This window comes from Oryctolagus cuniculus, chromosome 15 (assembly GCF_051225735.1).
Source record: "Oryctolagus cuniculus isolate XC-2025 breed Fujian yellow rabbit chromosome 15, ASM5122573v1, whole genome shotgun sequence".
Lineage (NCBI taxonomy): Eukaryota > Metazoa > Chordata > Mammalia > Lagomorpha > Leporidae > Oryctolagus > Oryctolagus cuniculus.
Window position 1 is genome coordinate 5,226,433 of NC_142881.1, and position 12,452 is coordinate 5,238,884.

General features: G+C 57.8%; 1 protein-coding gene across 3 annotated transcripts in view; it reads left to right on the forward strand.

Annotated features, from left to right (window-relative positions):
* The window catches only part of C15H10orf90 (chromosome 15 C10orf90 homolog), a 234,967-nt gene that overhangs the window by 202,025 nt on the left and 20,490 nt on the right, over positions 1-12,452 (forward strand). For all 3 annotated transcript variants that reach the window (XM_017350774.4, XM_089313830.1, XM_089313831.1), the window contains 2 exons: positions 4,577-4,764; positions 7,458-7,632. In XM_017350774.4, the coding sequence (XP_017206263.3) occupies positions 4,577-4,764; positions 7,458-7,632 (363 nt within the window). The remainder of the gene's footprint in view (positions 1-4,576; positions 4,765-7,457; positions 7,633-12,452) is intronic.

The window sequence follows — 12,452 nt, forward strand, 5'->3', positions numbered from 1 at the left end:
GCTGGTTGTACCTTTCAGAAGCGAGCGGATCCATCAGTTGTCCAGACGTCCCTCTCTGGCTGCAGAGTTCCCCTTGCTCCATGGCCCGCTCCTCTCTGGGGGCTGTCCCGACTCTTTCGAGTCTCAGTGCAACATTCAACTTACCTATTGTTTTCATTCTTCCAAGTCAAGAGGTACCTCCAACTTACCCAGGTTCATTCGCCTAAAAACTTACATTAAATCAGAGAGATAATAGATGGAAAGATAGGTGATGGGCTAAGAGACAGGCTGCCTGATTCCGTGCCTCTGTGTATCAAAGCCTGCCCTTCAGGAGCCTGATGCCAGGATTAGAGGATCCGGCAGAGTGAGGCTGCATCGTGGGCTTTGATTCTGTAAGAGAGCATCTAATCAAGCAATGGCTATTTAGGACTACTTCTACCCATAATCTTTTATACTTCTGCAGAATGGATAGTTCTTTAAATAAGATTTGGGGTAAGATTTTCCTGCAGAGCTCAGTGAAGCACAACTTCATAGCAGGTGGGCAAGTCTCTCCAGTGGCCAGGGCTTGAACAGCCGCCACAGTATTTAGTGGCTCTGTGCACCAAGCATGGAGACCCGGTGGTACTTGTGTGTAATTACATTTCACTGCTTGATGAGAACATGGAAACTGAGTTTATCTCTTTGGAGAATAAGGAAGTTGATGGTTACCAAATCGCCCAACCTGGGCTAGGTCCCGTGGCCCTGGAGATACTTGGGGGGACCCTGTGCCCTAAATGCTTTGTTCTGCCCATGGCACTGCACACCCAGTCTCACGGTCCGTCTGTTCTCGTTGGTTGGGACACTAGGGGCCTGGGGTCAGAGGGACATGAGATGCGGACACTAGGGCATTGCTGCGAGAGGTTGGTGTGTGAGCAGAGCAGATGGTCTTGGGATGAGCTCGTTTTTGTAGATGAGCCATTTCAGAAAACAGGGGGAGACTCTCTGACAGCTCTTACACTCCAGCTGTTCCCAATCTCTCCTGCCCCACCCTTGTGAAGGCTAGGACACTGGCAGCGGTGGCTCTCACCCCAGGTGGGCCATACCGTCCTTGGGGGGGGGGGGCATGAGCATGGGGATGACCCCGCTGACATCACTGCCTTGTGAAAAAGTAGTCCTCTTCTGAACATTTCTGGCATTCTGAAGGAAAAGACGTTTGAGAGGTCCAGTAGCTACAGGAGGAGCCATGAGCAGGAAGCCGCTGTTCCAGGCCCAGCTGCTGCACCTGCAGACGTAGAGGCACCGCGGCTCCCTGCTTCTTCCGCCGCCTTCCGGGGATGCTCCACTTGTACAAGTGTGGGCCGGAAGTGCCCCTGCACGCTCCTGCGTTTGCAGTGTTCCCTTAACAATGAGACTCGGAGATTACCCCAGGGCACATCTGCCTCATTGCTCTCAGCCTCCGTGAGGGTTGGATGCATGTGATTTATTTAACTAGTCCCTACTGATAGACATAAAGTGCTTTCCAGGACTTTGATGTTGCCCTGTGGACAAGCAACGCGTGCCTGTCTTTGGGTTCTTTGCTTTCTTAGAGGGAGCCACACTGACCTGACAAACTGCTTCCCGCCTCTGCACTTCCCATAATGCAAAACTTGGCACCAGTGTTTCTGCGATGATAATGATCACCAGCAGTGATTAAATGCTTGCTCGTATCAGGGCCTGTGTGAAACACTTGACATACCTTATTATTATTTCAACTTTAATATTTCAAATCCAATTTAATATCAATATGTTATTGCATAAAAGTCTAATGATGGAAATTCTATAAATATATTATTTGTTTTATAAATATATACATATATTACATAAAGTCTAATGATATAGTAACTTAATAATATTTGATATTAACTCATGACGTTACCACCTGGCCTCAATGTTATAGATGAGGCTGGGAAGCTTGACCATGGCAGGGGTTGGGGGTGAACCCAGCTACCTCTGGTCCCAGAGTGAAGGTGTGAAGCCACCCATTGTATCAGCCCTGCAGAGGGTGCAACGTGAGTGTCTAGGGTGAGGGGACCGCTGTGTGCAGGCTCTGCACAGACACAGGATAGCAGTGTACACGAATGGAGCTCCCAGCTGTGCTAAGGAAAAGCCTTACTGGAATGCTGATCAGGCGTTAGAAGTTTCTAGAGCTCAGGTGCTAGGCACAGGCCACCCGTGTTGCCCCGAGGCCGAGCTGTGGCCCCCGAGCCTGACTCCAGCAGACCCCCAAGTGCGGAAGTCGGTGCATCAGAGGGAGGCTCCTCAGATGTCTTGAGCACAACTCTCATTTTATTTCTAGTCGAAACAAAAGTGTTCTCTGGAAGCAGCGAGGAGCAGCAAGAAGCGCGCGTGACTCTGTCTGCTCCCCCAGTGGAACAGCAGCTGGAAGGGGACGGCTCTCTGAGCCACGACCTTTCTGAGCCCACGGCCAGACGCCACCAGCCCTTCCTGAACTCCACAATCCCTTTGCCTCGGTTCCTTTGCCCCTTTCACGATGTGTGCACATCTCTGCAGGAAGACAATGGTGTTCAGATAGAGAGAGAGTTCCCCACAGGTAAGGAGCAAGGGTGGCGGGTACGGATGGCCCTTAGCTGGAGCCGCACGGAGAGCGGTAGGGTGACTCCCCGGGCCTGGTTCATAGATGCTCACCTTGCAAAGCTGCCCCTTGCAGAGAGGCAAGACCAGCAGGTGCAAATAGTGGGCAGTCCCGTGTGTCAGAGGTTCCTAGCGCTGGCCCGGCTGGCCTCGCTGCCCAAGGCCGGCACCACGGAGACTGAGGAGGACCGCAGAGCCTCCTGGCTCAGCTGAGGAAGGCTTCCACAGCAGCCTGGCTATGCTGAAGGCAGCAGGTGCACCAGGCTGACCGTGGGCCCTGCTCTGCCTAGCAGGGGTAGCATCTGAGGGGCGTAGCTCTCACCTGGGCCTGACACCTCACAGGCACGAGCACAGCACACCCCCTGCACCTTGCTGGGCTCACAAGGCACTGTGCCGGGCCACCGAGACGCTGAGGACGGCCCCTGACACTTGGAGGAAATGGTTCTCTGCCGAATCCACCCTACCTGGGGGCTCACCTGTCATTCTCTGTCACTTTAGCAAGCATTCGTTCTCCTGGAGGGCATCCTTGCTGCCCCCCGTCCACTCCTGCAGACGCGCTCTGCCTCCTCCTCACTGCCTCTGTGTGGCCTTGTGCATGTTTTCTCTAGGTGACGTTAGGTCCAGGGAGCCACACTTCCGCTGCACCCTGCTCCCCTACTCTCCCCATCACCAGACCAGCAGCCCAGCCCTAACACACCCATCTTCCTTGCTGCTCCCAACAAGACTCTGTCCAGTAGGCCTTAGGACACTCCCATCAGCAAGCCATAAAACGTCTGCTCAGCTTGAACCTGCAGGCAGTAAGGGGGTCCGGGTGGCTTTGAGAAGAGCTGGGATGGCTGGCCCAGACAGAGAGGAGCCAGGCTTGGGCAGTGACACGGGGCTTGGGTAAGAGGTTCACAGGGCATGGAGCTGCGTCTCATGGCCACGTAGACTCCTGCTGGCCACCCTAAGCCCTGCAGAGCCAGGGCCCTGGCTGGTGCCGTGAGGACACGGTGGGAGAATGACGTGGCTCAGCCCTGGAGGGAGTCGCAGGCTCGTCAGGGCCAAGCGTCTGCCCACCCCAACCCCTTGGCAGCTGACTGCGAGTGGGGTGCTCCCCTGTGGGGCCGTGTTGGAAGCAGGGTGGGTGCTGCTTCAGGAAGCGTGGGAGGTGTCCCGAGGTTGGGACCCACCCGGAGGTGGGAGACTCCAGGGGGGAGGAGGCAAAGGGCTTGGTGGGGATGGCCCCCTGCAGGGCAGGAGTGAGGACGATGCTGCTGAGGTCCCTGCTGCAGGCATGGCTGAGGCCACAGCTGTGCTAGAGGTGCAGTGAGGAAAGCCAGGGGCTCGGACAGGGAGCGCAGCCTGGGAGAGGCCGAATGCGTGGCTTCTGTTCTATATTCATGTTTACATAATTAATAATTATAAACATTAATAATTAATGTAGTTATAAATATCTACCCAATGGTTATTAGTCCCTTCTGCTGCCCCAGAGTCTGCCCTGCCCTGAGGAATCCCCTCATCTCCTGATCTTTTACACAAAGGAAAGTCAGTTTGGCCCCAGGAAGAGGCCAAAACCAGTGCAGAGAGAGAGGAGAGAGAGCAGTCGCTCTCCCTCCCTCTGCAGCCCTGAAGTCTCCGGGAAGTTAGGGGGAGGGACAAACCACTGAGCTCCACCCCGTCCTTGTATCCTCAGTGTGGCACACAGGGCACAGAAAGCACCACACCCCGAAGACCACAGCTCTGATAACCGCTCAGGGCACGCTGCAGGCGAGGCAAATGTGGGAGGGCTGCTCACCTGGGCAGAGCGGCGCAGACCCCAGAGCCCAGTCGGGCCTCCGTGAGGCCAGGCGGCTGTTAGTGCTGTCCCGTGTGGCCAGGGCAGCTGCAGCGTCTGGCATGCACCATGATGTCTTCAGCATCACGAGGCTCATCGGTAACACACTGGTGTCTGCATTTGCAAAACTACCTGCTGTGTCTCACGTGCGACCCAACCCTTCTCTCCTAGGGGACTACACGTGCTGTGACTTGGTTTTGAAAATAAAGGGATGTAAGAAGAGTGACAATGCCACCGCACCTGAGCCCTCACTGCCGCCGCCACCCTCGCCACCTCCCCCCGAGGGACCCGATGCCCCGGACCTGTCAGAAAGCTATCTCAGGGCTCAGCAAACACCTGCCGGCTCCTTGACCCTGCAGGTGAGGCCTGGGTCCATCGTGGCTGGATTCCTGCCGGGGGAGACCCTTGCTGGGGAGTCTGTGGGTGCCCGACCCCACTGCCGCCTGTGAGGCTGGAAACGGACTCTCATTCTGACTCGGAGCAGGCCCGCCCTGCCGCGTTTGAGTGCTGGTGGTCATGACGCTGACTGCGCCAGGCTAGGATGAGGATAGAAAGCCAGAGGTGACAACCAACAGATGCCCAGGAACTACCCGGTCAGCTCATCAACATCAGCACCTTTGAGCCTGGCAGGATCCCAGGGAGGCAAAGCGCTGTGTGAGCCCCTCTTCAGACAGGGACACGGAGGCTTCGGAAGGTTAAGGCCATTGCCCGACGTCCCGCAGCCTTAGGTTGAAGGCTGTGCAAGGTTTCCTTCTGTGTCTTGCACTGTAGCAGGGAGAGGTACACAGCTCCTGCCAGCAGCCCATGGCACAGCCAGCCACGCCTTCTTGCTGCCTTGTAAACCTCCCTGCAAGCATGGAGCTGGCTCTGCTGCCACTCCTGCACCCTGGGGCCTTCGCAGGTTCCAGTGAGACACTCCCAGTGCCCCCAAAGGGACTCGAGCCTCCGGGGCCAGACGCAAGCAGGGGACAGCTGAGGGAGAAGCTGCGTGGGGCCAGCAGCCCATCCCAGAGGCCATCTATCCAAGCCTGGAGCACACCCAGTGACTCGTGCCTCGTGGGGCCTGGTGGCTGGTGGTTGGCACCCTGGAGGGAGCCAGCTGAGTGACTGCCTCCCCAGCACGGCAGTAAGGCACATGCGTGACACACACGAGGCTCACGCCACCCTTCCCCTGGGAACTCGGAGCCCCCAGAGGCCGGGAGGAGACGGGGACAGAGGGACATTTCTGCCCAGTGAGCCTTTAACGGAGCACCCACCGTGTGCAGAGCTCAGGCAGTGGCCGTGAGACCGGGCCCCTTCCCCCCAGGGCCCACAGCCACACGTGGAGACCTGAGTGTGCAAATCTTTCCTGTGGTCTGCGGAGCACCATAATGCCCAGGCTGCACCACGTGACCCAGGAGGGCTTGCTGCGCAGAGCGAGATGAGCCTACTGCTGTGGCCGTGGGTGGCGCTGCAGAGATGTTCGAAGAATAGTCAATTATGGGCACAGAAGGTAGATAGCTTAGTGTCTCCCTGTGGTCTACCAAACTAGCCCCAAGTCTCAGTTTTTGCATCTGTCAAATGGGAATGAATACTTGTGACTTGCAGAACGATGTGGGGATTCTAGGAGGCAATGGTTGCACTTAGAGCGTGGGGCAGGCTGGCAGCTGAGCTCTTGACTTTGACCCATGTCAGAGGCATGGCGGCGGGTGAGGGGAGGTGGGTGAGGGGAGGCAGGTAAGGGGAGGCGGATGAGGGGAGGTGGGTGCATGGAGACGGGTGAGGGGAGGCGGGTGCATGGAGACGGGTGAGGGGAGGCGGGTGCATGGAGACGGGTGAGGGGAGGCGGGTACATGGCGCTGGGTGAGGGGAGGCAGGTGCATGGCGGCGGGTGAGGGGAGGCATGGGGGGCGCTGACCTGTCCTGGGGCTCACAGCACCATGCTGCCCAGAGACTTCCTCCCAGCCTCGTCTACCCAGGAAATCTTCCAGAGTTAGATTTCCCCCGAGAAGGCACCTTCCTCTTGCTGTTGCTAAGGCTCACCTGCAGGCGCCTGTGCCCCGTGGTGCCTGCGGTCCTTCCAGCCCGTGGCTCCGGAGTGCAGAACACCAGTGCTCAGCTTTGGGCAGCAGGATGGACAGGCAGATGCACCCTTTGCCTTCGCAATCTCAGTCTATGCAGCTCCTGGCTGGCCCTGCTGCAGAGGGCCCTTGGAGGCAGACTGACCACTTGTCACTGCCTTCCTTTTGCCCAAGGTCATGGGAGAAAATCATGACCAGCTTTTGCACTGTGGTTTTTGATCTCTTGATGTGGCCCCTTTAAAAAAATAAAAGAATTGGGCTGGCGCCGCGGCTCACTAGGCAAATCCTCCGCCTAGCGGCGCCGGCACACCGGGTTCTAGTCCCGGTCGGGGCGCCGGATTCTGTCCCGGTTGCCCCTCTTCCAGGCCAGCCCTCTGTTGTGGCCAGGGAGTGCAGTGGAGGATGGCCCAGGTGCTTGGGCCCTGCACCCCATGGGAGACCAGGAGAAGCACCTGGCTCCTGGCTCCTGCCATCGGATCAGCGCGGTGCACCGGCCGCAGCGCGCCGGCCGCGGCGGCCATTGGAGGGTGAACCAACGGCAATGGAAGACCTTTCTCTCTGTCTCTCTCTCTCTCTCACTGTCCACTCTGCCTGTCAAAAAAAATAAATAAATAAAAGAATTATTTAATTGAGAAGGGGAGAGAGAGAGAGAGAGAGAGAGAGAGAGAGAGAGAGAGAGAGAGAGAAAGACATCCACTTGTCCACTCCCCAAATATCCCCAATGGCTGGGGCTGGGCCACGTCAAAGCCAGGAGCCTGGAGCTGCATCTGGGTCTCCCACATGGGTGGCAGAAACCAAAGGCTTGGGCCGTCTTCTACTGCCTTCCCCGCACATGAGCAGGGTGCTGGACTGGGAGCAGAGCGGCTGGGGCCTGCACGGGCACTCCAGTGTGCTGGCCCCTGCATGAGGCATTTGGATCGGCTTTTCTTGGCCCAGTCAGACAGATTTGTTCCTTCCTCCTGAACCCAAAGTGTTCTCCTTGCTCCTTTTAGGAAGCACTGGAGGTCCGGAAGCCTCAGTTCATCTCTCGCTCTCAAGAGCGGCTGAAGAAGCTGGAACGCATGGTGCAGCAGAGGAAAGCAAAGCAGAAGGAGGGCCTGGGCCAGCAGAGCCTCCTTCCCGTCCGTGCCAACAAGAAGCAGTTCACGGTCCCCCATCCTCTTAGCGGTGAGCTGCCGGGGCTGGGGGGCACTGGGAGGACTGAGGTGACTGGGGGTCCTCGGGGCTGGGGCCTTTGCCCCGGGGTTGCTACTGCTACACACAGAGCCGACCTCAGCATCACCACGTCTGGTCCGGGAGCCAGGCCATTCTGAGAGTTTACATATGGGCACATAACTCAGCATAAATAACTTGAATGCAAGGGCAGCAAGTTCAAATTCTTGGCTGCTAGCAGATCTTTGCAAGAGATCCCCTTTGCCCTTTGTAGATTGTGCAACCGATCTCGGGGCGGGAGGTTGACTTCGGTCTGTCTGCGCCAGCATTGGTTATCTTGCGATGCATTTCCTGCTGGCCCTCTTGCTGGGCACTCTGAGGCCAGAATCAAGGGGACCCCGAGAGGGAGGGCGCACACTCACTCCCAGGAGAAGGGGCTGTCAGGAACCTTCCAGGGACCAGCCACCCTACAGGGTGCAAAACTGACCCCAGCATGGACAAGCTGCCCAGCATGGACGAGCAGACTGTTGGACGAGCAAGAGCAACAGTAAGAGAAGAGGGTGACAAGTGCTTGGGCCCTGCACCCTGTGGGAGACCAGGAGAAGCACCTGGATCCTGCCATCGGCTCAGCGTGGTGCGCTGGCCGCAGTGTGCCGGCCGCGGCGGCCATTGGAAGGTGAACCAACGGCAAAGGAAGACCTTTCTCTCTGTCTCTCTCCCTCACTATCCACTCTTCCTGTCAAAAAAAAAAAAAAAAAGAGAGAGAGAGAGACGAGGGTGAGAGCAGGGCCATCCAAGGCCATCCTTGCAGCCCGCCAAGCCAAATGCTGAACTCCGGAGGGCTGGAGATGCCCCTGTTTTATTCCTTTGGATGCAGGAATGAGGTTGATCTTCCTAGGAAAATGTTTTAGCTCCCAGGAGGTGAAATTGTAATTCCGAGTAAAAGTCCTCTAGGGAATAACCACGTTCAATAACGGGCAGCTTAGCAAACGCTGGCAGGATCGTATGAGGGTGACCTGGGAGACAGGAAAAGGGTGTTGTAATAGAATTCCCGTAACTGCCACGGTCCACAGGCAGGGCCCCTCTTCCTGCCTCCAGAGCCCTGGGGAGGCTCGTCTGTAGCCCCTGGAAAGCGTGGACTTGACTCATCCTTGTCATACAAGGCATTTGGCAAAACACCTGCCGCGCCTTCCTCTTGGCACTTTATAGTATGCCAATAAGAGGATGTGCAGAGTGTCCCCCCAGTGGAAACAGTGTCATGCCAAGACAGGTGTGTGTTCACCAAGGGCTGTTTAGTCCCTGGCCCAACAAAGAGTGATCTGGGTCCAGGCACAGAATTCTCAAAGCACTGGTGAGGATCAAACACCAGCTATAGCCAGAGTGCCCCTGGGGAGGCCCGAGCAGCAGTGCCCCGAGCTGCCTGGGCCACTCCACCTCAGTGGGGAAGATGGCGCCCGATAAAGCTGCTGTCAACAGATAGGAAACACACCGTGCGGCAGGGCAGCGTGGTCACGAGCACATCCCACAGGGCAGCTGGGAGTTGCCTCTGGGCCAGCTCCTCCACAGAGATGCTGTGGCCTCAGCCATCTGTCCCAGGTCCCTGAAGCTGATGGGAGAAACCACAATAAGCAAGGTGGCTTAAAAGAATCCTAATTCATTCCCTAACTTTCCGGAGGCCAGAGGGAAAAATCACCATGTCCACGGGTGGGTTCCTTGGGGAGGCCCCAAGTGAAGGCCTTGTCCCTTGCTTCTCTCTCGCTCCTGGTGGCTCCTGGTGCTGCCTGGCCCTCCTTGGCTTGGAGACAGATCATCCAGTCTCTGCTTCCATCTTTCCTGTCCGTCTTCCCTGTGTCTGGGTCTTCGCATCCAGATTTCCTCTTCTCATCCACTGGATTGGAGCCCAGCCTGATCCAGGATGACCTCATCTTGCCCGTTTCCGAAGGAGCAGCAAGGTGACCTGCGCCGGTGTGCGGACTTGCACGGGCGCATGTGGAAGGACACATCTCTGCTCTCCACGCCATCAGGCTGTGCTGTTTTGCCCAAAACAGACATCCTTACAGGTTCCACATTCCTTCGAGTGAGAAAGCCTAACAGTGTGTGTAAGGAAAGGTTCTCAGGCCCAGTGAACAGCGTTCAATCGCAACCTTCGGTCCCCACCTCCCAGACAGCCCTGGCGGCTGCAGCCGGACTTTAGGGCCATGCCGATGGCCCCTGCGGTATTGACGTGCTGATAAGAGCTTTACTTGGCTGTTTACATCCGTGTGGGGTCCCTTCAATCCGACAACTCTGCAATCGTGAGCTCAGGCAAACGAGGGGGACTTGCAGTCTGCGGGACTCGTCTCCAGCCGTCTGCCGGCGCTGTGTGGGAAGCCAAGGGCAGATGTTTTTCTCACACGCGGAATGAGTTTGTAAGTCACACGCATGAGTGAGCTCCGGCTGCAGCGGCCAAGGCTCTGGAAGAAGGAAGGCCTTCCCCGCTGGGGTAGCTGCCTCCGGTCTGGCTGGCCAAGCAGTGTGGGCTCGGAAACAGGCCGGAGAGGTTCTGCTGGGTGCTCCGGCAGCTGAAGGCCACGGGAGAAGCGGGGCCGTCGACTGGCCAGAGCGAGCCCCGAGAGGCCCGGGGGTCAGCTGTGCAGCGTGGCGGACAGAGAATGCGGCGCAGCCTCTGAGGCCCCAGGGCAGGGAGGCGCCTGTGCACAGGAGTGCAGGCACCTGTGCAGGTGAGGGTGGGGAATTTCTGTGATGAACGGATGACTGGGGACCCCAGAAGGGCCAGGAAGCAGCATCATAAAGGTCCTGGCTCCAGTCCCCTGGCTCCCTGTGAGTGTGAGCGAGTGAGCAGGGGCCGTGTAGGGGAAGAGTGGAGCGGGCTGGGTGCAGGGGAAAGTGCAGCAGTGAGGGGTCCCGCGAAGTGGGGGCGGGCAGGGCACGAAGGTGACCTGTGAGGCCACAGGTCATCCCGGGCTGCCGCTGGGTTTCAGCTTACTCCACCCCAGCCTCCCGGGTCTTGCTCCCTCGCTCCACACAGGCAATGCAGGCACCCGTCCCTTCCACGAAGCCGCGTCCGCCGCTCCTCTGTGATGTGGAATCTGCCCAGCCTCCCGAGCCCTGCTCAAGTTCAGCCTCTTGCTGCTTCCCCCAGGCCCTCTCTCTGCTCCTGGACCCCCTGACCTGGCCTCGGCGGCTGGCGACTCAGTGCTGCTACCTGGGCTCCAGGCAGCAGTGGCTCAGAAAGCCTGGCAGGGGGTGCCCGTGGGGCCTGGCCTCTGTCCCTCCCTGCCACAGGCCTGACCCCTGCCCCAGCAGATCCCTCCCTGCCACTTCCCTCCAAGCCCAGGCCGTCCCCTTTCCATCAGGCACACCTCCTGCCTCCACGGAGCAGCCCCGCCCCACATTTGCTTTCTCTCCCCCTCCCCCTCCCCCTCCCCCTCCCCGTCTCATCTTGCCCCCATTTGAACATCCGTGACGGCGATATTGACTCCTGGCTCTGGGCGTGTCCTCCTGTCTCTAGAGCACCTGCCTTCTTACTTCCTCAGTCACCTGGCATCACCTGGCGTGCTGGGCAAACCTCCAGTAGAAAGAAGTGCCAGGGCCGTCAGCGCTGCTCGCTAGGCTAATCCTCCACCTGCAGTGCCGGCTCACCGAGTTCTAGTCCTGGTTGGGGTGCTCGGTTGCCCCTCTTCCAGGCCAGCTCTCTGCTGGAAGGCAGTGGAGGATGGCCCAAGTGCTTGGGCCCTGCACCTGCATGGGAGACCAGGAGGAAGCACCTGGCTCCTGGCTTTGGATCAGCACAGCGGCCTTTTTGGGGGGGTGAACCAATGGAAGGAAGAGCTTTCTCTGTCTCTTTCTCTCTCACTGTCTAACTCTGGCCAAAAAAAAAAAAAAAAAAAAAAAGAAGTGCCGGGGGCACCGACCACACCGAGTCCCTCCCTCGGGGACTCCACACTGCACCTCATGCATCACCAGCCTCTGAGCTAATCTGAATTGCATTACCCACACTGCCCAGGAGAGCCAAGTCAGAGCCATTCAAATCAGGAGCGATGGAGGAATGGAATTCTACTTTTAGGAGCATAGGTTGCATTCGCAGAGCGGCTGGCTGGAGAGGGGCCCCAGCAGACACGAGATGGCCCCAGGAGCCATCGCAGAAACGAGAATGTCTGCTCCCCCCACAGCTAGCTGCGCCCGGCCGTGCCGTCCTCAGACCGCCACTGCTTTTCCATAAAACACTTAGATAAATGTTTGTGTTCAGTTCTCCCCATCTTAATCACAAGGGAAGTTTTTAATGTGCTTATCTGATAAAAATGCATTTTTACTTTATCAGCCCACCAAGAACACAGGAAGCCCGAGTTATGGAGAGGCCACTTCCTTAGTAGTGAGACGCGCACACGCGCTCCGTTATCACGCGCTGTCGTCGGGGTCCCGCACCCACGCGGTGACGTGCTGCACCTTTCTAAGAAGCATGAGCAGAAAAGGCCAACTTAGGTCTGCTGTGTAGAAGCAGACTCAAAGGACAGTATTACTTCTCAGTAAGTTTACCCAACATGGGCCAGGCCTCTGTCCTCACAGTTAGCCTGGGTGAGACGCCCGGTCCTGCCCTGGAGCGCCTCTGTCCAGTTCCTGGCTCTGGTTCCTAACTCCAGCTTCCTGTTTGCACAGACCCAGGGAGGCAGTGGGATGGCTCCAGTGCCTGGGGCTCCGCCTCCCACCTGGGAGCCTGGGTTGAGTTCCCGGCTCAGGCTTTGGTCTGTCACAGCTCCCGTGATTCGGGGAGTGGACCAGTGCAGGGGGATTCTTCCTCTGTGTCTGTGTCTCTGCCTCCCAAATTAAAAAAGCAA